We start from the raw sequence: 23,803 nt of genomic DNA on the forward strand, positions 1-23,803 counted from the left end.
TGGGATTACTTGAGAACATAAGAATACCCCTTCAAGATCAGATCAGTGGGCCATCTGGTTCAGCCCCCTGTCTCACACTGTTGCCAACCAGTTCCTCTGGATGGCCAATGACAGGACATAGAGATGTTGCTTCCTGGTTTACTGCCTCTGAATGTGGAGGTTTTTTCAGTCACCATAGGAATTCAAGTTGAGCACATGATGCATTTTGACCCCTTTCCCCATGTACCTTAGCCCCAGTCTGGCACTCAGGAATCTGATTTTTACCCCAAAACTCCCAGCACACATAAACATGGCAGTCCCAGGGTATCCCCAGAAACAATTTGTTGTGTGGTAGGCCCATAGACTACAAAGAATTGCTGACATTCAGAGAAGACGTTACTGAGCTATACATGGTTTGACTTTGTATAACACAGGTTATTTGACTTTGCTATATAAGGGTTAGGATGATAGGGAGAAATCCTCTTTCCCGATGGTCTGGCAGCCATAATGTGGGATTATTGTGGCTTATAGCAAATTGATTCAAGGATCAGTCAGATTTTGCATTTTGGCTGAATGGAGGCTCTCCAGAAACTCTGATGAAACAATTGAATAAGCAGGCTGAGAAACAAGCAAGATCATGAGAGTCAGGAATGTAGTTTGCTGGCCAAGAAGGTTTAGGTAGGCTGATTTTTTTTTATGAAGCAGGGCAGTTTTAAAATTTTATTTAAAAGAAAATTTAAAGAAAAATTATTACATTGAAGAGTGGCTCATGGAGCTTACTTACATAAATATCTTAAACTTTCATTATTTAGAATGCAATCCAAAGGTTGTGGATGAATTAAGCCTTGGAAACAAAGAAGGGTTGTGCTGACATGGGTGCCCGCTCCACCGGCATAAGAGGCTAATATGCTTGTAACAGCGCACTGTACAACTGTGCAGCCCCTGAACCCAGAAGCTGCCATGTGACTTAGCATTCCTCTACCACAGGAGCCCATGCCAGTATCATTGGGCAGTCTGGGTGCATACCTGGGGGCGGAGCCAATTTCACCAAACTCCCAATGAGGTTTTGACCTAGGAGCACCCTCTTTTTGTGGTGCAGAATTTTGCACCAAAAAGAGAAGCATGAGTCTTTCCTGGCAATGAGCTTCCCTGGGGGAGAAGAAGTTTTTCTTCCTCTTTCCCAGTGCCTGGGAAATTGGTCAAAGTTGCTCTTTTAGAATAAACATGGAAAAAACTTGGTCTACGACTTTTTAATGAAAGGCATAGATATTACTTGTAGTTGAATAAATTTGAGCCCAGTTGACCTGTAAAATGTTATGAAATAAATATCGGATACCCAACAAATAAGAACCAATTTATACAACTGCTGGACTTTCCATCCCCCTGTATGTGGTGAGTAGTTTAGTTTGTTAACCTAGGTTGAATGCAGAGGTTATTCAAATGCTTCACCTGGATGGTATTCTATTGCAAATGCTGCAAAACAGTAGCAGTCCACTAAATTGATATCTGAGTCCATCCTGGATCAGAGCAAAAGGGGAACATTTCTTCTTAGGAAAGGGCTAGAATTTATTGAGATTGATCATTGACTATGACAACATTGGAGCTATGAAACCTCATCCTGCCAGACAGGCATAGTTTTCATAGCCAGGTGTGAAAACACAGGATCTCTTTGATATACTAGCACCTGTCAATTCACTGAATGAGTTCTGACTGACCCAGGCTCTTACAACCCGAGACCCAGATTGGCAAAGACCTTTTTACACACATGGGAGAGAGAATTGAAAAGGAGCTGTTCTTTCTTTGTGCTTGCCTTGAGGGAGCTGAGACTTGTGAAGGACACCATCCACTTTATGAGTATGTCCTTTTGAATTATCCAACAGGAAGGTGAGATCAGATGTCTCAGGTTCTGTAAGTTTCAAGTTAGGTGAGCATTCTTTCTCTATTTAATTTACTTATAAATCTCTGCGCCATCGTTCTGTAACCTGTATATTCTCTAGCAGTGAAGAAAGTTTGTTTGAGTTTAAAAAGAGTGACTGGCTCCTACCTGTGTGCTTTAGATTTGGTTAACATTGCCCAAAGAACTCTGTTTGATGGTCCCCTTGTCATCAAACTGAGAAGTGAGGGGAGGTGAAGCCAGGAGGTGGTGGCAGCCAAAAAGGAAAAGGGCTCTAAAACCTGCTTAAACCTGTAGGAGCCACAGGGCAATCTCACTGAGAAGAGTGAGTTTCTTTTAGACAAGAGTGCCTTTCTCCTAGTTTTTGATAGTGACCACTCAGGTGCTGGAGCAGAAACATTACCAAACCCATCAGGAAGCATTTGAACAACACTTCACTGTCTGCATTCAAATACAAATAAAAAATACATACAGAAAATAAAGTAGTTGTATTTCCTTAACAGTTAGACGAGCTAGACATGGGAAACAAGGAATTTGTGTTCTGCCGCATCTCCAAAGTGTTGTATTATTATGGTGGGAGAGAAATCAATGGATTTTATTTTGTAAATATTCCACTAACAGGAAGCAGTGCACTCTCATCTGAGTGTCCTTCATGTGCAGCCCCTGATCAGTCTGACTTTTTTGTGAGAGTCCCCTAACATATAGTAGTGCCTTTTGAGAGGAAGCTCCTGAGGGAAGGGAAAGATACTAAATTATCTGCCTCTGCTGGAGGAACGTCCATAGAATACAACATTGTGTTTGTAATGCTATGCACAATTACATGCTTTGTTGCTAATGTTATTGTGACTGAGTCAGGATTTCTGTGTCATTGCTGAAGCCTATAAAACCAAGGGGAGCATAGGAACTGACTCCCAAGAAGAAGTAGATTGTGTCACTAACAGAAAGCTGAATTTTAAGTAGCTTTTAAAACAATGTAAATTGAATAATTAAATGTCTTCACCTTATTGTAGCTAAAAATTTGCCTAATCATTAGGGCTTTATAAGTAAAATGGAACATACTATAAGTTAAGTAATAATTATTTCTTCTGTTTTAACATGAATGAAATTACTATGATGAAACCTGCTGTTCAGTAGTTGAGTAGCATCATTGTAATGTATCAATGCTGTTGGTTGCTATGGCAAGACTGATACCTGGTGATGAAATAATATCCATTATTTCCATTTGTTCTCTCAAAATCGATTATGGGCTGTGACTGTGTGTAAAATCTGTTCTTTAAAAAACAAACCATTGCTTAGAAGAGAATGCAAGTACAAATACTTTGTCTCATGTGATTCCAACAATACTTCATTAATCTGGTTCATCATACTGAAATAAATTTACAGAAAGAAATACTGCAGAACAGATGGCATTAATCTTTACAGTAGTAGAAACCCATTCCATTATTTATAATATAAACAGCACAATCCGTATTTGTAATTCCTTAGAAGTTCTTGAAAAAAAAATCTGATTAATTCAAAATCAGATGGAGTGCTTGCAAACAGTGAAAATATGCAATATAGGACTACAAGTTACCTGCAACTGTCATTCCTTGCGGATTGTTCAAAAGTTAGCACTACTGGGTGATGGGAATTATTTCTAAATAATAAATATAATCTGAATGCATCATGCATGTGGAATAAAACTGTAAGTCAGTGTACTTCATATGATACTTACGCAAGATGTACCTTTTGTACTAAAAATCATGAGCCTGTTGGGATCATTTCTTCTTTAATTATTTGTTATCATTTTATAGCTGTTTAAATTGTTTCTTTCCATTGATTTCAGTATAAGACACATTTCTTTTAGTAACTTTTTTACATTTTACCCGACATTAAATTTGGTATAAACATTCATCTCACCAAATGGACTGTTTATACCAAAGTTCAGGCAAGCAACAGTTGAGAGGCAAGTAAAATTATTGCTTGCACTGACCACAGCGTTGCACTGAAAACAGCACTAAACCCTTCCCTGCCTTGTATTTCATTGAACTGGAGAGATTTCAGTATTTTACCCTAGCAATTCTGATTTCCAGTTTCAGAACTCAGCTAGGCAGAAAATACTTCATGTACCAAAATAATGTGCTGGCCCTACCTTGACTTCCATGGAAAAAAAGGTCTGAACACACTATTGAGCCCACAGACCTAGCACTTACATTACTGACACTGTCACTTTGTGTGACACCAAAAGAAGCATTAGTTAGAAAATGACAAGGTAGCGCCACAGAATGTGAAGAGACTCATGATGTTATTGCCTCTTTATGGCGTCTGACATTCAGCTTTAGCTGTATCAAGAGATGCTGTCTTTTTATTTTTTTGTAAAATATTTTCTCTCCTTACAACCTTGTTCACTTTTGTGCATGGGAATATAAAATTATTCTGTAATGTTCTTCTGTGATCTTCACCTTTCATTTTCCACTTATTGAGTTTTATTAAGCAATCTAGATTACAGCAGAATTTTGACTGCACAATGTTACTACTTTCTGTGGTGTCAGTTTCCCCTGTTTTTGTCTCCTTAATCTCTTATACATGGGTAAGGTGACTTACAATGATAATAACATTACAACATGCATCTCAATGGGCAGCAGACCTACCCTCTGCAATCCCAGTGCTTTTTAATGGGAGTCCGCTGAGCAGCTAAGATTCTCCTATGTGTACCTTCAAATACAGTTCCTTTTTTTAAAAAAGGAAAACTATATGTTGCTGGAATTGGCAGGAAGAGCTGAGTACAATTATGTACTTTTGGGCTGAAAAGGCACCCAGTATTGGAGTCCTCAGAGCAAACATCCTGGGGCAATCTCCAGCAAATGGAAGCAGAGAGAATCCCTTCAGCAGCACACAAAATAATGAGCACAAGTGAAGGGTGAAACTTACCAAAGAGCTTACCGGTCAGGTGAGGAAAATCCTCTTCCCTCCTCTTGTGCTGTCTGAAAAACAAATGAGAGGCAGCTTTTTAAAAAAAGATGTCCCCAGGATGTCTTATTTTGGGTGTACAAGCGTGAAATTAAGAAGTCATCTCTTTTTAAGACATCCCCCAGATGTCTTCTTTGTGATGGACCATGAATGATCATTCCAGATCCTCTGAATCGATATCTATAAACGCGAAATACCACTCACTGACTCACTGACTGACTCATGCACAGAACTCAAAAACCACTGAACCTACAATGTTGAAATTTGGCACACCGGTTCATTATGTGGTTTAGGTGCTCACTTAGAAAGGATTTTTCAAAATATTCAGTTTTACTCGAGTTATTACACATTTGCTGTTTTAACTGCTCATCTCTGGCCATCTGCGTGAACATTCTAAGGGCAAACCAGCCCCTCAGTCCACAGACAGTTCAACACCACCAGCTTCAACAAACAGGCTGCAAAAAAGCATGCTGAATGTCACCCTGAAGTTGACAGGCTGTGAAAAAGTACTCCTCCACCCACCCTCACGTTAACAACACCGCTAAAGCCAAATACAATCAAAACAGATTACAAACCACACTATCACCTTGGACTACTAAACATTTGTTGAGTTTTGCATATGGACATCAGATTGATTACTGTGCAGACAAGTTTACTGCTCTTGGCCTCCAATCACCCTGTGCTTGGTGTCATGCTCTGAAGCGGCATGATGAGTCCCCAGGAATGTGCTGCAGTGGCGGTACAGTCCAGCTCCCTGCCCTTCAACCCTACCCTGAACCTCTTCACAGCCTTCTCACTCATCAGCATCCAATGGCAGAACACTTCCTTTCTGCATCCCAAAAATACAACGGCTGCTTCCACATGATGTCTTTTGGAGCCCACCAGGTGAAAGAGAGCAATAACACATTGCAATAGAAAAAGACAACTACAGGAAGCTGCCTCAAAATATGCAAAAACAAACCCATCAGTCCACAGACAGGCTGTGAGGAAATATGCTGCTTGTTACCCCAAAGTTCACAAACAGGCTGTAAAGAACTATGTTAAATGTCACTCCGAAATTCATAGAGAGCCTGAGATGAAGTATGCGTAGTGAAGCACAGGTGCCCTACTAGTTATATTATATAGGAGAATTGGAGCTGCGTTCCAGATGTATATTGGAAGCACCTCACTTGGAATCCCTTCATGGTCTCTCCCAGCAGTTTCATTTTCAATAGTATGGGGAATGAGAAGGATTCCCAGAGATCTCCATAGGGGCCAAGCACCAGTCCCCCAGGGTTACATTCTGGAGCAGGTCAGTCAAATAAAAGCAAAACTACTGAAACATGGTGGCCAAAATTATTAACCCAACCACCCTTTTCAGAAGGATAAGTACCACATCATTGCTGCAGTACCTGCATATCTATATATATACAAAGCTAACAGTGTTTTTGTTGATGATAGTATAACTCAGTAACTGCTGGGCCAATTCCTCTGAAAATTCCCAGCCACTATAGTCAGCCAGGTGAGAGTGTTTTTAGATGTTCACATACCTGAAATTTCACACCTGGCCCAGGTTAAATGCCTTTTCCTGGTCCTCCATGGTGAAGGACATGCAGCTGCCTGTGTGTAACTGTCACCCTTAGAATGTTGGTGCTGCTTAGAATGTTCACTCAGGTTGCCAAATATGAGCAGTGAAAACAGTACATAGGCAGTAACTCGAGTGGAAGTGAAACACATACACACACACACACACACACACACATACACACGAGGGAGAGGGAAGTGAGGGACAGGGAGGGGTGGTGGCATGCAAGGGAAGAGAGGGAGGGAGAGGAAAGGGATGGAGGGGGAGGCATACAAGGGAAGAAAAGTGAGAGAGGGGAGAAAGTGAGGGGTGGCATGCAAGGGAGGGGAGGCAGGGGGCCCAGCATCTTGATATGACCCACCCACCCTAGCAGAGGAAAAGGGAAGGGAAGGAGGGGGGGTGGCATGCAAGGGAAGAGAAGTGAGGGAGGGAAGAGAGTGAGGGGTGACATGCAAGGGACGGGAGGGAGGGGCCAGGCACCCTAGATTCCCTGAATACTGTGGTTACAGTTAAGAAAACCAGGCAAGCATTACTCAGGAGTAAGCTCAGTACAGCAACTGTGACATACTTTGAATGGCTGCATCGCGCCCCTCAGAGGGTTTCCTCAGAAGCGACACCCATTGCCACCAACCAAACTTACTCCCAGGTAAAAGGATCATGACCAGCCAGCCTAGATGTGTGGGAGGGGTGCCTTTCCATCCCCCCCAAGGAATGCGGGCACACACATCAATGACATCGCACAGTATCAGGCTGTGTGTTTGCATGAGCACGTACTGCTGGCCTCTGCAATTGATTTGCTGCTACTGTTCCTTTCCCATTTCACCACAATAAGCCACAGCAATGCGTGGCCGGGCCCTGCTAGTAAATAGCATAAAAGTGGTGTTAAAGTAGCATAAAAAAACAAATATGGAACACAAGTAACAAAAATAAGTGAAAGGCTCATAATGAGACATTACAAATATATATGCTCTGCTCACTCTTAGAAATAATGTCTCATCTTTTTAAAAAATCCTCATTTCTGTTTTCAAAATTGTCCATACAGCATGTGAGGACAGACTCCCTTCTCCTTTTGTCCTTTTTGCTTCTCATCAGTACTTCTTAGTTATACTATTTGTGTGCATTTAGATCTTTCTCTATGTGTAAGTGTTTCAAACAAGGTCATACTGAAACACCCAAAATCACACCTATTATATCTTGCTTTTACATTTTATACCTGTTCCTTTCATTCTTTTGCCCCCCTGCATTTATCTCAATCCCTATTAAAACTATTTATATTCATTTCATCAGACAACCACTGAAATTTATTACTGTTTCTATAACACTCTCAAAGAGATTTTTGAACTCTTTAATCTCTCCACAATGCTATAAAAATATTTTGTTTCTTTATTATTCTGAGAAAGCTAGCTCTTTCACTTTTTTTAAAAAAAATCTCCATATAGCTTTCAAGGGGACAGTAGATTGTTCATTTTCCCTCAAATTCAAAGACTTATTAAATAATAAAAGCGCAGGGATTAAATTCAATAAGCTATGCCCTTAATAATTAAGACACAACTATAAATGTAATGGAAAATTATGTGGACAGTCCTTCCACAACTATTTAACAGAAAGTCTTGTAGGAAGAACGTAAAAACAACTGCAGAGTGAGAGGTTTCTTCACTTTCACCCAAACTGTGCCTGTACCAATTACTCTGGTAGTAATTTGGAGGTAAACATAATGCAAATGCACTCAATGGCAAAAATAAAACCAGTACACAAAATTAGTATCAAATTTGTGAAATGAATTCCCGAGGTGGAACACAAATAACCCATTGTGCCAGCTGCATGTGAATTTCATTGCACAAATATTCATGTAAAATACCTGTCTGGTAACAGTAATTCTACTCTAGGCAGTTCATATAGGAACAGATGACTGTGAGTGAGTAATTTATTCACCTGGGCAAAAGAAAAGAGTAAGCAATTCCATTTTGAGTCTGTGGGGCCAAGGTTCCATCTTGTCCCCTACACTCTTTAGTATCTACATGAAACAACCAGGTATTAGATATTTTGGATGGATTGCCACCAATATGTGGATTACACTCAACTCTATGACACACTTCCAGTTGATTCCTGGGAGGTTGTACAAACCCTGAGGTGGCGGTGCCTGGAGGTAGTTTTGAAGTGGAATACTATCTCATAAACTGAAATCCCAACAAGACAGAAGTGCTACTGGTGAACAGAAGGATATAAGAGGTCATACTCCCCTTGAAGAAAGAAGGCCATATTCTGTGGGTGATTTTGACTCAGGCCTACTGCTAGATAAGCAGGTATCATCTGTGGTCAGGAGTTCATTTTATCAACTTCAACTGGTTAGCCAGCTGCTGCCTTTCCTAGGCAGAAAATATCCATCCATGTAGTGCATGCACTGGTTACAGTTAGGTTAGATTACAGCAGTGTGCTCTATGTGGGGCTACCCTTGAGAAGTATTCAGAAACTTCAACTGATGCAGAATGCTGCAGACAGGATGTTGACTGGAGTGCATCACTGCAACCATATCTCTTCAGTCTTGGCCTACTTAAACTGGCTTCCAATCTGTGTTCAGGCCGAATTCAAGGTGCTTTTTAAGTCCTGTACTGTTTGGGATTAATATATCTGAAGAACCACATACTCTCTTATGAACACACACAGCCACTATGGTCATCTTCCAAAGTTCTGCTTTGAGTACCCTTACCCACTGAGATCAGGCAGGTGGTAACCCAGGAGAGGGCTTTCTTGGTTGTTACACCAAATTGCCAGAACTCTCTTCCGCTAGGGTGGCTTGTCTGTCCTCTTATTGCCATTTTCTGCCAGAATATCATTTTCATTTGATATTCCTCAATGATCCTTCCTTCCTCTCTTGTGTTTTAATTGTCGTTTCAAGTTTTTGTATGCATTTTAGCTCTTGTTTTAATACTTCAGTGTGTTCCTTCATGTTTCAATGGTTTTTAATATATGATTTTATTGTATCTTTTAATTTGTTAGCCACCTTGGTGGCCCTGATGAGGACAGAAAGGCAAGGTATAAATTTTGTACAATAAATAATAAAAAAACTGTGTTTCAGATAGTACATAATTTTCGGAACTAGCTGTTTTACCAGGGAACATTTTGAATGTATATGTTTGAAGGGACAGCCTTGTGTGTCAAAAACAAAGATTTTTACAATATCCTTTGTTCCTCTCATTGTTTTACTGATTTCCAATAACATCTATTTTACCATTCAGGGATTACAAAAAGCCCTGTAAAATTTATCACTTCTTCAGTCAGGCCAGTTGTGGTAGCAAATGGTATCTTGGGATATGATTTTCTTGGACTCTTGCCCCTGGTATTGTACTCATGTGGTTCCTGCTACTAGGCTAGAAACATAGCATTTCTTCATCAGAGCAAGATGGTAACACTACAAGAGCTCTGACATTTTGATTTGGTAAGAAATTTATGTGGAGCCATAGCACTTGAAGAGCCATATGTTTTGTACAGTTGCAATATATAAAACAAGGTACATTCCTTAAAGAAAAAAAGATCTTAAAATAGAGACTTTCTGGAAACCTTACATGAGGTAAAACAACACACAGGTCAAAAACATCCTTTGTAACTATTTATATCTGATGGGACTGAGATATATGGGACTAGATCTTGCTAGCTTTTCTACTGGCAACACAAGTTGAAGGAGCCCCTTTGAACTACTGAAAAGACTATGCTGGTATGATAGCACATTGCTAAACAAATATCATGTGGGATGGGAGCTTTGATGAAGGAGGGGAATCAGGTGAGATTGAGGGAATTTGACAGGATCCAAACCAAGGTTCTTCTAACACAACCCAAACCTGGGGGCCTTTCATATTGATCAGAAATATTGAACCGAAGTGGTAACCTTATCTGTGTTCTATAAAATCAACAGTTCTGGATTAAGGGAAAATAGATTCCTATCTATACTCTGCTACACATCCTAGTGTATGTCTTTACATAAGCTCTCAGGAACATATAGTGAAAGAGTGGATGAATGATATCTGAAAGAGATTATTTGCCTCTTTGTGTCTTTTGCCAATTCTGTTTGCTTCCTTGTGGCCTGGAGGATGCATCCTAAAAACCAAGAGCTAATATCTACTCATTTGGAGGCAAAATGCAGGTGGGATGAATGAAAAACTTGGGGTTTAAATCATATCTCCAGCTGCTCTAGAAAAGCAGAGAATTTTCAGCTAATGCCTGGCTTAGGAAAAACAGAGTTGGCAATGAAGCATCCTTTAGCTGTCACTTATCTCATAAAAGATCCACCTTTCCTCTCCAAGGCACCAATTACCAAATATGTCAAACATCAAAAAGAGAGTCTCTGATCTCCCAGTAAAGATATTACTGGTGAACTGAATGGTGATGGAAACTGGAGAATAAGCCCCCTCCCTCCCCAGTTGTGATGGATCCAAACAAGGGGAAACTCACCTGCTTCCATTCCAAGAAAGAAGGACACACAGCTGTATGCTCTTTTCTCTAGTAATTGTTTAACCCCACCTGGTGTAGTCTTTGTCAATTTTATTCAGTCTTAAGACCTCAGGGGTATGAGTCTCAGAGGCAGAAACAGGAGTGGAGGATGTTCAACAGTGTGTAAGTTACCTCTAACACTGTTTTGTGTTAGATTTCTCTAGCCAGCCATACTATGTCTACCTTTTCTGTAAACTGTTTCCTACCTACGTTTCCTGCTTAATTAGGTACTAAGATAAAGCTCTTTCAGAAACTAAAGTGCCTGATTCTAGGGAGATGGGGGCCCTTTAGATAAATAACCCCAACCTACTTATGCCCACAGATCACTCAGTCCTGGCAAACAGCTCTGTCTGTAGTTGAGAAGGAAACTCAGAAGAAATAGAGGGGGAAGGGCAAATTTGACACCCCCTCTTACATGTGCACACTCAACCAAGGTGGATTAAATACTATCTCTTCCAGTATTATACTGGGAAAATTCCAGTAACTGGGGTTTTTCAGGTGTGGGTGGCTACAGCCTAGTTGTGATTCAGCTTGGATAGATCCAGCTTGGATAGAACCCAAACTGGATAAGTCTTCCCCTTGAGTCTTGTCTCCTGATACCATGGCACCAGTATCAGTAACAGCAGGCCAAAGGGCATGAGCTGAGTGCTAAGGAAAGACCTGGATTATAATAGTTACATTTCAACCTGGAGATTGATTCAGATGGTGGTCTTTTCATCTGCCCCTTTCCCACCTGCAGTACATAACTTCTGGAGTCTTCCATACTATAGCATAGGAACAGAGATAGCAAAAAGGTCCAGGGGAAAGTGGTTAGGAAAAGTCACAGATGGTTCATCAGTAGCAAACATGAATGAACTCTCTGGGTTGCAAACTGGTTATCTTAGAAACCCTGAAAGCTGGCAATATGACATTGACACTTCTGTAGTTATTGCTGCTGGTTAACATTTATTTAGTGGTAACAATAGGTGGGAGGTTGTACTAAACAAGGATGTTTTTTTCTTAGAGGGATTGTGAACTAACACATTTTAAAAGATTTTTTTCCCTGTACCTTTTATAAAACAAGTTCTCCAGTAATGAAAATGCGATTGAAATATGAATAGTTCACACAGCAGCTGATAGAAATGACCCCCTACCATATCTAGATACTGGACAAGGTTGTTCTCTGGTTTCCAGTTTCAGTGGGAACATATTTCTATTCAAAAGTGCCAGAATGTCTAAGCTGCATAGGTGGATTCTACACAGGGAAAATATAATGGGTGTAGGGCACAGTACAAACTGGGGAGGGGGTCTTCGAACAGGTTCTATCCCCAAATGAGGTTGCTTCATTTTATTTTTCACAACCTGGGATTTTTGAAAATCACTAAACCAACAATCATTTTGCAAAATCCCAGGTTGGAGCTACTCCCGTGCAAATGGCCAGACAGGAAACACTTTATTTCCCCCCACTTGTATCTATTCATTATAAGTTCTGTGCTGTCCACTGACAGGGAGAATCTGCCTTCCTGCCATTCTGTGCAGATCACTCAGCAGGTTGTGGGCAGTTTCTCTCAGGGCCCCACAGGGTATAAAGTCCTCCAAGCACATTTTCTATCCATAGCACCAAGTATGGCAGATCTTCAGCAACATGTTCATTATTGCCCTGTCATTGCAGGGAGGTCTTGCTTGCTTGCTTGCTTGCTTGTGTATTGCACATGTGCAGCTATGTAGGTGCAACCAATCAGATTATGAGACAATCGGCATGGCTGTGTAGGTTCATTTCTGTATGCCTGCTCAGCTATGCTTGTGTTGCAGAAAATATTTAAAAAGAGAAGTGTCTCCACGCAAAGGCACGAAAGCAACCCAGATTCTATCCATGGGCTCCTATTGCTGCTTGAACAGCATGCATATGAACAAGAAGAAGGAAAATGGGTTCCTTTATAACAACTGCAACCCATTATATATTTGCTAGGCAGAATCCACCATAACAAAACATTCCTGCACTTTCACAGCATCTAGGCAAAGCATGGGAATAGTCTTGAGAAAAATGTTCACATACCCTCAGTAGTGTACCTCATGGCCCCTTCTCTAGGATCAAAGACAACTTCTGCTCTGTGGCACTTTTTGGGACCTTTTGCTTTCTGGCACCTCTTACTAAGGTAGCTGAAGGGGGGTAGGGAGTGGTGCATTAGTTCTTCATGGGATTTTGTTTATGAAGTAGCCACCTGCTTTATACAAATTAGCTTGAAATCCACCTACTATTTTCATGTGGGTCATTCAAACCTTAAACAAAGTGTTTCAAGACACTCAAGTTGCAGATTTTACATTAATCTGGCCCCAAGTGGGACTTCCACTGTCCTGAATTGCAGCAACATAAAATACATGCTGGCATCAGCTCTGAAAGTTTAATATAGATTCTGTGGTAAACTATAGGAGGTCAGAGAATTTGAAACTAAAGTTTATTGCACTAGTAACTTAGAAAAGCAATTCCTAAAACTCTTGGCACATTAAGCAAAGGACCACCACGTACATGGAATTAAAATCTGTCTCAGAAATTATAAATGTTTCACATGCCATCAATGTTCCTGCATTTCAGTGTAAATCATCTCCAAAGTTAGTTCAGCCCCTTGTTTCTGAAGGAATAATTCCCTATTACAACTTTAGTTTACTTAAACCCAGCTGCTTTTCTTGCCAAATTTTTAAGAGACAAGATGAGGTTAAAGAGACTGAGGAATACATACAATAGTTGGGGCACTTCATGAGTGTTACCTGTAAATCATACTCATCCCTCTACAAGCACATCTGTACACAAAGAGACCTCCATGTTGCGGAAATCAACAGCACATAGGATGTACATTTCAAATTTTGCTGCAGCTGGGACAGTGTGTCTTGGTTCCCCAGTACCCATTCACACACTTGTAGAGCCCAGTTTCCACAGTCAAAGTTGTATTCCAGAAGTCAAACACAGAAGTTCCAACACTTACAGTGACAAGTTCAAAGGTAAACCAAAACACAAGTCCAGAGGTTCAGGCTTAGGTCAACACAGATCAGAAAGTTCAAAGCAGGCACCACAAAATTGGCAACAATTCAACATGTTGCTTCCACACAACTATACCCTTTCCACTTGCTTATAAAGGCAAGGCTACTCAGAGCGCCTATAACACTGTGCACCTGCTCCTGCAAATTCTCCTCCTCACTGCCCATGCAGAATCTCAATGACTTTGGGATGACTTAATCAGAGTGGGTGAAGGATCTTATTACTAGGACCATCAGTATTCCTTACTCAGTGTGACAAAGCCTCATTAAAGGAGTCAGAGGTTCAGATATTACTTCCACATCTAATGATCATTGCTTCTGTTCTCAGGAACACAATTTTATTAATTTCTGTGAAACTCTGCACTTTCAGTTAGAAATGATACAATCAAGCTGTTTCGTTCTTTCCTTGAATAATAAACAGTCTCCCATGTCTTTTCCCCATAGTACTCTGATTCTAGAGATAGCAGTTTTCATACTGAATTATAAACAGTTCAGGTCACTCCATCTCAAAAACAATATCAGAGAGTTGGGAAAGAAGCAAAAAAGAAAGCAGGCAAAATGATCAATGCGTTGAAACCCAGCAAAGGCATGCTACTGTCATTTTAAAATAAAACGTTGCTGTGGCTCAGTCTGGTGAAGTGGAAAAGAAAGAAAAGGGGAAGCAAACAGTTCGAACATGTGTCATTGCACAATGCTTGCAAGGGAGGGATGGGGCAAGGGGCCCCTCACTCCCCTCCCTCTCTCCTGTTCACTTGCATGGCACCCTGCCCCGTCCCTCCCTAACGTTCCCCTTCCTCCACTAGGGTGGGTGGGCCAAGTCCAGGTGGCAGACCCTGTCTCTTTCACTCCCTTCCCTTGCAGGCGAATTACATAGCTTACTAAAAACACGCTGGGAGGCATGAGCTACGTTGTGTTCAAATTTCAGAGCGTTTGGTCCAGCAACCCCCCGGACCCTCCCTCACCTTCCCCTTCCTCCGCTAGGGTGGGTGGGCCATGTCCAGATGGCAGGACCCATCTTTTTCACTCCAGATGGCAGCAGTTTTCAAGGAAGGCATGGTTGTTTCCCTTGTATCAGAGGGTGTTGCTTTGACGGCCAGCAGATGGCGCTGTTGCGGAACAGAACTGTGGTTCCAACTGTCACAGGTGTGGCATGTACACAATAACTGGCATAGTTGTGACATGTGCACAACAGGAGGTGTGGAAACAGTATGGAAACCTGGCCACATGCGAATGCAATGTTTGTGAAAATTTCAAAGCAATCAGTCCAGTAGTTTGGGAGATTACCTGTCAGCAGTAAAATGCACTGATAGATTTTTATATAGATAGATAATAGTACATTGTTTTGAAACTTATTGTAAGCTGTTTTGTGGACCCAGTTGGGTCAAAGAGTGGTGAAGTTATACTACATTAAATAAATGTTGCATAAATCTTTAAAAAATCCATGAAGTGACCCTTGTGCTGAAAAGAAGAGTCTCTCTTATACCTGTCAGACTTCACTAGTCAGGGGCCAGAGTCCAAGTGGAGGCTTACCTTCCAGCATGCCCCTGAGACATGACTTGAAAATAGAACAGAGTGGTTATTTCTTCACCCTGGTTCCCTCTTGCCCTGTCCTCCATCTGCCTTCTGGATTTGAAGACAAGATCTGGCCTCCTTCCTCCTTGGCTTTCCCCAGACAGGCCTTACAAAAGGAATAACTGGGACAGAACTTTCCTGTGTTCTCACTACTGCATCCCAAGCATTGAGTGACTGGCCTCCTGGTCAATGGCTTGTTTTCCTGCCAACCTCCAAGTCTTTAAAAGCCTCTCCTAGTCCCTTCTTCCCAGGACTAGGGCTTCCAGGTCCCTCCTGACAACCAGTTAGAGCTTCTGTACACCCAGCATGATGTCATCACTTCCAGTTGATGAAGAAGCATCAGCATTATATGGGATGCTAGAGCAACCCCCAGTGTGAGTCCAGTGCTGCCACATTAACTCAGAGCATGTATATCACTCCCCCCTTCTTCTGGCTTACTTCCATCTGCCAACCAGCTGAAGGTCAGTAGGCAGTTTCCTACCAATACTGGGCAACTGGAAACCCAAGCTAGGGCCCATTTCATTTTTCTCAATTTGTTCCTGGACTGCTGGGCCTTTCTTCTACTCAAGGGAGCTCCCCAGAAGTTACCTTTCCCTCCCCCAGTTTCCTGTCACCACCAAACTGGTTTCCATTGGTTTGGTTTGGTTTATTTATTTATTTAGACAACTTTTTGCCATCTTTCTGCAAAAGGTATATGAAGTAGCTTATAAAATAATAAAAAACTAACAGAAGTCATTAATTAAAATACAGCATTTAAAATACTGACTGATTGACTGACTGATTGATTGATCTTGTATACCACCAACAGGCTCAGGCCAGCTCACAATATTTCCAAATACAAACCAATATAAATGCATTTAAATCATTTAAAAGGTTCAACTGCATTCCAACAAAAGTTGGTAACTGGCATTCTGCACCTAAACTTCGCTGGTCCACTGCAGGTCCTCTGTCTTCACCAAACTTAACTTCAGCTAGTTCTCTTTTAACCATTCAACCACAGTCTTAAACAGCTGGCCAGTACAGCTGGAGTTCTATCCAAATGCCCATCCATCAACAGATATAGCTGGGTGCCCAAGCCAAAACTCCAGATTAACACAACAAGAGAGCTCGTATGAATGTTAAATAGTATCGGTGATGCCACACACCAAAGAATGCAGGGCAGAAGTTCTCTAACTGCTTGCTACCCTCTGTCCTTGACTCTGGAAAAATGAGCATAGTCACTGCAAGGCTGACCCACATACCCCAAGTTGTTTCACCAAGTTGATTGATTGGTTGATCACCAATCTTGGTTGATTCACCAAGTTGAAAACTGCTGGCAGATCAAGTAGTGACAGCAGTGCCAATCCGCCTCAGCCCAGGTGTCTCTGGAGGCCATCTGTGAGGGCAGTCAGAGCTGTTTCCATGGCCAGCATGAAAACTGGATTGGAACGGGTCCAAGTTTGAAGTTTGCCATTAACAACCCAGACACAACATAGACCATAAAAACACTAAGCAGTTTAAAACAACAATTTTCAGACTAAAAGCACACTGAAATGGTGTTAAAAGACCAACCTCTTAATTATAAGTGTGGTACCAGGTGAGCCTCAACAACAAGGGCATTCCCTTGACTAGATCAGGACATTTTATTTTATTTTATTTTATGATTTTACATTTTATGTTTTCATTACTACTGATTGTTTCCTGATTGCTTACTAGACCTATATGACAATCATTAAGTGCTGTACCTTATGATTCTTGACAAATGTATTTTTCTTTTATGTACACTGAGAGCATATGCACCGGAGACAAATTCCTTGTGTGTCCAATCACACTTGGCCAATAAAGATTCTATTCTATTCTATTCTATTCTATTCTATTCTATTCTATTCTATTCTATTCTATTCTATTCTATTCTATTCTATTCTATTCCATGAATGGGCACCTTTTCTGTCTCTGGATGCTACCCATCTCACTGAATATGGGGAGGGCTGGAGGTTTGAGAACACAGCTTCTAAGGCATGCTTTAACTGGGGGAGGGAGCTAGACAATAGAGGAGGGGGAGTCCCTTGCAATACCCTGACCCCAAGCCATTAAAGGTATGAGCCAGCTCTTTGAATTGTGCCCAGGAACAACTGGTCAGCCAGTGCAGATCTTTCAGCACCAGGATGACAGAACTGCTATATCCTGCCCCTGACAGCACTCTATTTTCTGCATTTTGGATAAGCTGAGGTTTCTGGACCATTTTCAGAGGCTGCGTCATGTAGACTGATTTACAGCAATCTAACCTGGATATAATCAGAATGTGGACCACCATGGTCAAATCATGCTTTTCAAGAAAAGCCTGTTGCTGGCAAATCAGCTGATAAAAGGCACTAGTTGTCGCAGAATAAACCTGGGCCTCCAGCTGTAAGTAAGGAACAGACAGTAGCTCCAAGTTATGAACCTACTTTTAGGGGAACTGCTATCTCCTCCAGGACAGATTCTCTGGTCCTTGAGCAGTTTTGTCACTGACCAACAGCACCTCAATAATGTCTTCAGTATTGAGCTTCAGTTTATTGGCCATCATCCATCCCACTATTATCTCCTCAATTCAGTTGTTAAGGAGAATAGAGTTTGATGCCATCCACACACTGATGCCAACTTACTCTCAATCCCCTGATAATTTCTCTCTGTAGTTTCATGTTGATGTTAAACAGCATGGGTGACAAGAGCCTGTGGAACCTCACAGCACAAATACCACAGAGCTGAACAGTGGTCCCCCAGCACTGGCTTCATGAATCAGCCAGGCATATGTAAGCAGAACCACCAAAGCATGATACCTCTTCACTCCTAACTCAGCCAGGCTTTCCAGAAGGATGCCATACTTGATGGTAACAAATACCATAGAGAGGTCCAAGAGAATCAACAGGGATACATACCCCTGTCATTCTCCCAGTGAAGAGTATCAGTCAGGGTGACTAAGGCCATCCCTGTCCCAAACCCAGACCTGAATTTGGATGGAAATAGGTATAAACAATCTGTCTCTTCCAAGACCTTTTGATGCTGTATAGCCAGCATCTTGCTCAAAAACTGAATGTTGACCATTGGGCAGTATTTGTTCAGATCAGTGGGGTCCAGGGATGTCTTCTTCAAGAGGAGTTCGATAACTGCCTCTTTGAAGACAATTGGAATGAAACCCTCCGTCAAAGAAGTATTTACCTGCCATGCCTATTTGACCAACCCAGAGCTTCTTGATTCCGAAAACAATGAAGACCAATGAGTTTACACATAATGGACCATGCACTTCTAAGAAGTTTGACTACTTCATCAGATCTCACCAACTCATCAGGTTCTCCATACCACTAGGAACAGATTGCATTCCATTTTGAGATTGCACTGCATCAAGAGTGGAATCTAGTAATGAACGTTATATTATTTACCTGTCATAATGTCATGATAATGTGTCACTCAGGTGATTTGAAAATCAGGGTGGTGTAGTAAAAATATCTGTGCCCCTCAAATTTGAATCCCCACTCAGTCATGGAAGCTTGCTGGGCATCCTTGGGCAAGTCATACACACTCTGCTTAATCTCCCTGACAGGTTTGTTGTGTGGATAAAATGGAAGAGAGGAGGATGATATAACCTGCTTTGGATCCTCAATGAGGAAAAAGGTGGGGTATAAATGAAGTCACAAGTAAAATAAAATTGCTTTATATCAAACTCTTCCTTGAAGCAGCATAAAAGAGAGTCCATGGAATTATCTCATTTTCTCCTCAAAAAAGTAGAATAGAATGAGAGATCATTTGAACCTAACCCCCTGAGTCCAAGTCAAATACTTTAATAAATTAGTGTGAATAATCTGTGTATTCTTGTACAAATTAATTTTCCTATTTCATGAAGGCAGAATTGAGGCAATCTTTTCGAGCGATAAAGGTTATCAAGTTCAGATTTACTATTTCAAATGATTATGTAGCAGCACCAAGAAATATGTATAGAATGGGGAACAGAAGGTTCATTCTAATATGGAAAGACTTCAGTTTGAACTAGTAATTTGTATTATTCTGTTGTCATGATAAATATCTTGCCACTAGCCTATTAAACTCACTTGGAGAAGTTGGTGCATTGTTCTATAAATGTCTAAGGCTGCTGTCTGAAAGAAACTAAAGAAAGCACAAAAATGATTTGTTCATGCTTTAAATTGCAGTTAAATTTGTTTTCAGAATGTATCTAACAGGCATTTTCAGGCACCTGATCTTTTGTTTGCTTTCATATGACCAATTGCAACTAGCTAAACAAGAAATCTTATTTGCTTATGTGCCATTTTCTTTTTGACCCAGATGAATCTGTGAAGAGAAATTAGGGAGCCCAGTGAACAGGCATGCTCACAGGTTTGGGTGGTGGGGAGACAGCATTACAGAACTTCTACCTCCAAACTTTTTTTTCAGTGTTCACATTCCAACATAGTAATATGACCAGATTCTGGCCACTGTTGAGGCCTAGACCTTCAAAACTATCACAGTGGCATCATAGCCAGAAATAATGGTTCAATATAGAAGGAGAAAAACAAGGCAAAGGTTACTCCAAAGATTTCTCCAGAGAACTGGAATGGTCAACAAGCTACCACCATTGCATTTCCCCCAAATGTCTGGGTTGAACTATGACCAGCATCTTTACTTCAACATGACTGATTGCACCACACGCTGCCATTTGAAGCAGGCTTCTTGCTACAGTCAGGTATCCCTTCTAGCAAGGAAGTGATGAGGTGTGAGTTCTCCTACTTCTCCCCTTGCTTGAGTAGCTCCATCATAGCTTCAAGTTTCTGATCAGTACCATCACCATTCCTTTTCATTTTAAGAGTGTCCTGTTAGTACCAGCACCCCTATACTTTAGAGTTTAATGAGTCCTTCAAAGCTAAGGGATAGCTTCTCTACCCTCCCAGACCAGTAAGCCACAAGAGGTTGATTTAGGTAAGAAGCCTCCCTTGACCACTCTGATGTCTTTGAGTGACTTCAGCGATTCCCCATGTTTCCCGTGTGACCCACACTAAGGTCGAATCCCCACTGAGAAATTAAGCTGAATACATCCCGGTTTCAAAAGAAACGGCACCTTTTATCGCCGTTTCCATCTTCCCACTGCAGCATGTGTCTAGTGAAGACCTCGATGTCTATCGCTGTTCCAAACAATGTAACACTCCCTATGGACACGCGATCTGCTTGGTGGGTCTGTTCTTCCTTTTCCTGATTGGCTGTTGTGTTGTATTGGGGTGGGAACTTTTTTAAAAAAACTTTTTTTGGGCAGCTACATTGCTACGTTGATGTGTAGGCAGAATCTCCCCACCTCTGATTGGCTATTGTCCAATCCAATCCAATCCAATAACCTTTATTAGGCATAAAGATTGGCTATTGTGTTGGAGCAGGAACACTACTCCGTCCCTGATTGAAAATTTATGTTATTCTTATTCTCATTTTAACGTTCGAACATAGCCACACATAAACAATTAATCAAAATCATTGTACCGTAGCTTCCTAGTTATGTTTCTTTGTAGCCATGCCCAGCCCGGTACAAAAAAAAGAGGCTGTGCTCGCTCTGCGCACAGCCCACTGCACTCTGATGGGCTGGACGGTTGGAAGGGCAGGAAAAATAAGCCACATCTGTCTCCTATTTCTCCCCATTGATCCAGCTTCAGTGCATGATTGGGGAAAAAGGTGCACTTCAATGCAGATTTTAAAAAGCGTGATGGGGGGGGGGGTGCCAGAACCGGGATGAAGCTGTGTTCAGCACTTAAGCCGTGGGGAGTTCTTGCTTGAACCATGAATTTTCACAAGATTATCACGCGATAAATTGACCGTGGGGAAATCGCCAGTATCTGCCTATTGTGACTTATTATCGAACAAGTCATAACAACTGAACTTCAGTTCACTCTCAAAGAATGCAGCAGAAAGTGAGAAGACATTCTTGCCCAGTGGCCAATCTGGGCCTCAAACCAGAACTTTCCTATTGAGCTCTTGCAACAACTAGCTAGTCCTGTGCTATCATATAGGTGAAAGTACAGCCATCTTAAATGAGCATGGCTATGTTTGTTTATGACTAGATCAGGGGCAGGGAACCTGCGGCTCTCCAGATGTTCAGGAACTACAATTCCCATCAGCCCCTACCAGCATGGCCAATTGGCCATGCTGACAGAGGCTGATGGGAATTGTAGTTCCCGAACATCTGGAGAGCCGCAGGTTCCCTACCCCTGGACTAGATTAATGGCACTAGGTCACCTAGTTGCCTTGGCATAGTCTCATCCTCCATGGATATAAGCAAATGAAGGAAGTAAACCTTCCCTTCTCTGTGTGAGACTGGCAGGAAAGTGCCACTATCTGTAGAACATCATCAAGTTACATTAAATGAATGCACTTTGACCACCCCAACCAATCTTTCATAATACATTGCAGCTGGTATCAAATGATTCAGATGTGCACCATTACCGTATTCAAACCTGTTCTGTGAAATATTCCCCCAAACCTACAAAAATATTGTGGTAACATGAAGCAAATTTTCTGAGGATTGCTACATAGATTCATTGTATGGAGACGTGAAGCAATTTGAAGTGACCTATCTGTTAGTTGTAATTTGTATACCGTGTTTACTCATGTGTTATCTCATTGAAATTAATAGACAACCTTTTTTGTTGTTCACTGAACTATGAAGGATACATTATCATACCTTAGTTCTTGCCCCTCGATATCTAGGCCCATTAATTTTGGGTTTAAAAAAATAAATCAAAACTAAACTAAAAAGGAGAAATGGCCCATTTTAATTTCGAAGCTTGTCACAGTGTTGGGAAAGAAGTGCAGTTCACTGGACTGAAGTAAATGCATTAGAGATATTAGGCTGGGAATTTCAACTACTCAAAAACCCCTTGAGAGGAACTTATTGCTTTGAATCTGAATAACTGATTTTGTAAATGAATTCACTAGGGGGGTGGGGGCAGTATTTGAAACATGCCTGTGTGTTGCAAATTTCACAGCTCCATTCATAGAACAAGTAGTTGTGCATCTTTCAAATCCCAGAAAGACATCTGCAAGAGATTTGCAAATACAGATCTGTACCTGTACAGAATGATAGAAGTGCTATTAACTGGGGCTGTCAATTTTATTAATGTGTCAGCTTTCTGGAAATCTTTCCTCTTAACCCTACAAGAAAATGTGTGTGTGTGTGTGTGTGTGTGTGTGCGTGCGTGTGTGTGTGTGTGTGTGTGTGTGTGTGTACGCGCCTAGAAAACAAGCCAAGAAAATTAGTATGATGGGGCAGTTTTTGAATAGTTTCTTTTGGAAATGTGCCTCTTGTAAACTAGCCTTTTTTCTTACAGTGCTTGTCCTGTGTTTTTTCTTCTTACTGTGTGATAAAAACAGATGGGTGCTTCTCCAGGAAAGAATTGGACACCTTGAAAAACCATTTCGGATCTCCTTGGAATATATTGCTGGAGGGAACCAAAGTGTAGCTGCCATTGATTCGTTTGCTATAAAGAACTGCAGCGCAGGTAAAGGGACTGACTTTGTTTCATTCTAATATGTACTGTTGCTTGGGGGGTATGGGATTTGGCAATAATTTATTCATCAGTATGTTAAATTTTAAGGCTGTGGAAATATTTTGGCACTTTCCCCCATTTAATTTCTTTGTCTTAATCCCAAATCACCGATCCAGGTTTTCTTTTTCAGTGGTTCCTAACAGAGCTATTAGAACTGAGAGCAAATGGTGCCACTTTGGGAAATACTTAAATAAGGAAAAACTCTTACCAGGATGGCCTGTTCTTTTGTTCTAATTGCCAGAAAGGGGGGGTGGGTGGGTTAAAAATGTTATTTTGAACATTTGTTTCTGAAAAGAAAATACAGAGAGAGTCATGATATTATTTCTCTGGGCGGTTGTTATTTGCTTTGCCACAGTGCAGCTTAGCTAATACAACCAGCTCACTGTTGTGACAGATGCTGTACAAATTCATAAGAAAACTTTAGGCTTCAGTTCAGGAGGAGCTACTGTGTCTCAAAAATATTGCCTACAGTGAAATTCAATTGAATTAGATTTGCCTCAGAATCTAATTTGCCTCAAAACTGAAAACAGTTTTGTTCTTGCTGCTGTTATTATTATCATCGTCACTGCCTCAACCATATGCCTGGTGGAAAGCCCTGTTGTACAGGCCCTTTGGAGCTGTGTTGGTCAGAGTGGTTAGAGTGTCAATCTAGGATCTGGGAACCCAAGTTTGAATTCCTACTCTTCCAGGAAAGCTTCTTGGGTGACCTTGGACCGATTAGACTTTCTCAAACATACCTCTCACAGAATTTACTTATGTACTTTATTTGTGGTGGCATATTTGCCTAGAGACAGGGGGTACCCTCTGTCCTCA

At 41.2% G+C, this 23,803-nt stretch overlaps 1 protein-coding gene across 2 annotated transcripts in view; it reads left to right on the top strand.

Annotated features, from left to right (window-relative positions):
• ALK (ALK receptor tyrosine kinase) overlaps positions 1-23,803 on the top strand; it is a 745,837-nt gene that overhangs the window by 494,345 nt on the left and 227,689 nt on the right. For both annotated transcript variants that reach the window (XM_048511093.1, XM_048511181.1), the window contains exon 5: positions 22,815-22,942. In XM_048511093.1, the coding sequence (XP_048367050.1) occupies positions 22,815-22,942 (128 nt within the window). The remainder of the gene's footprint in view (positions 1-22,814; positions 22,943-23,803) is intronic.

The sequence above is a fragment of the Sphaerodactylus townsendi genome, linkage group LG01, assembly GCF_021028975.2.
Source record: "Sphaerodactylus townsendi isolate TG3544 linkage group LG01, MPM_Stown_v2.3, whole genome shotgun sequence".
Taxonomy (NCBI): domain Eukaryota; kingdom Metazoa; phylum Chordata; class Lepidosauria; order Squamata; family Sphaerodactylidae; genus Sphaerodactylus; species Sphaerodactylus townsendi.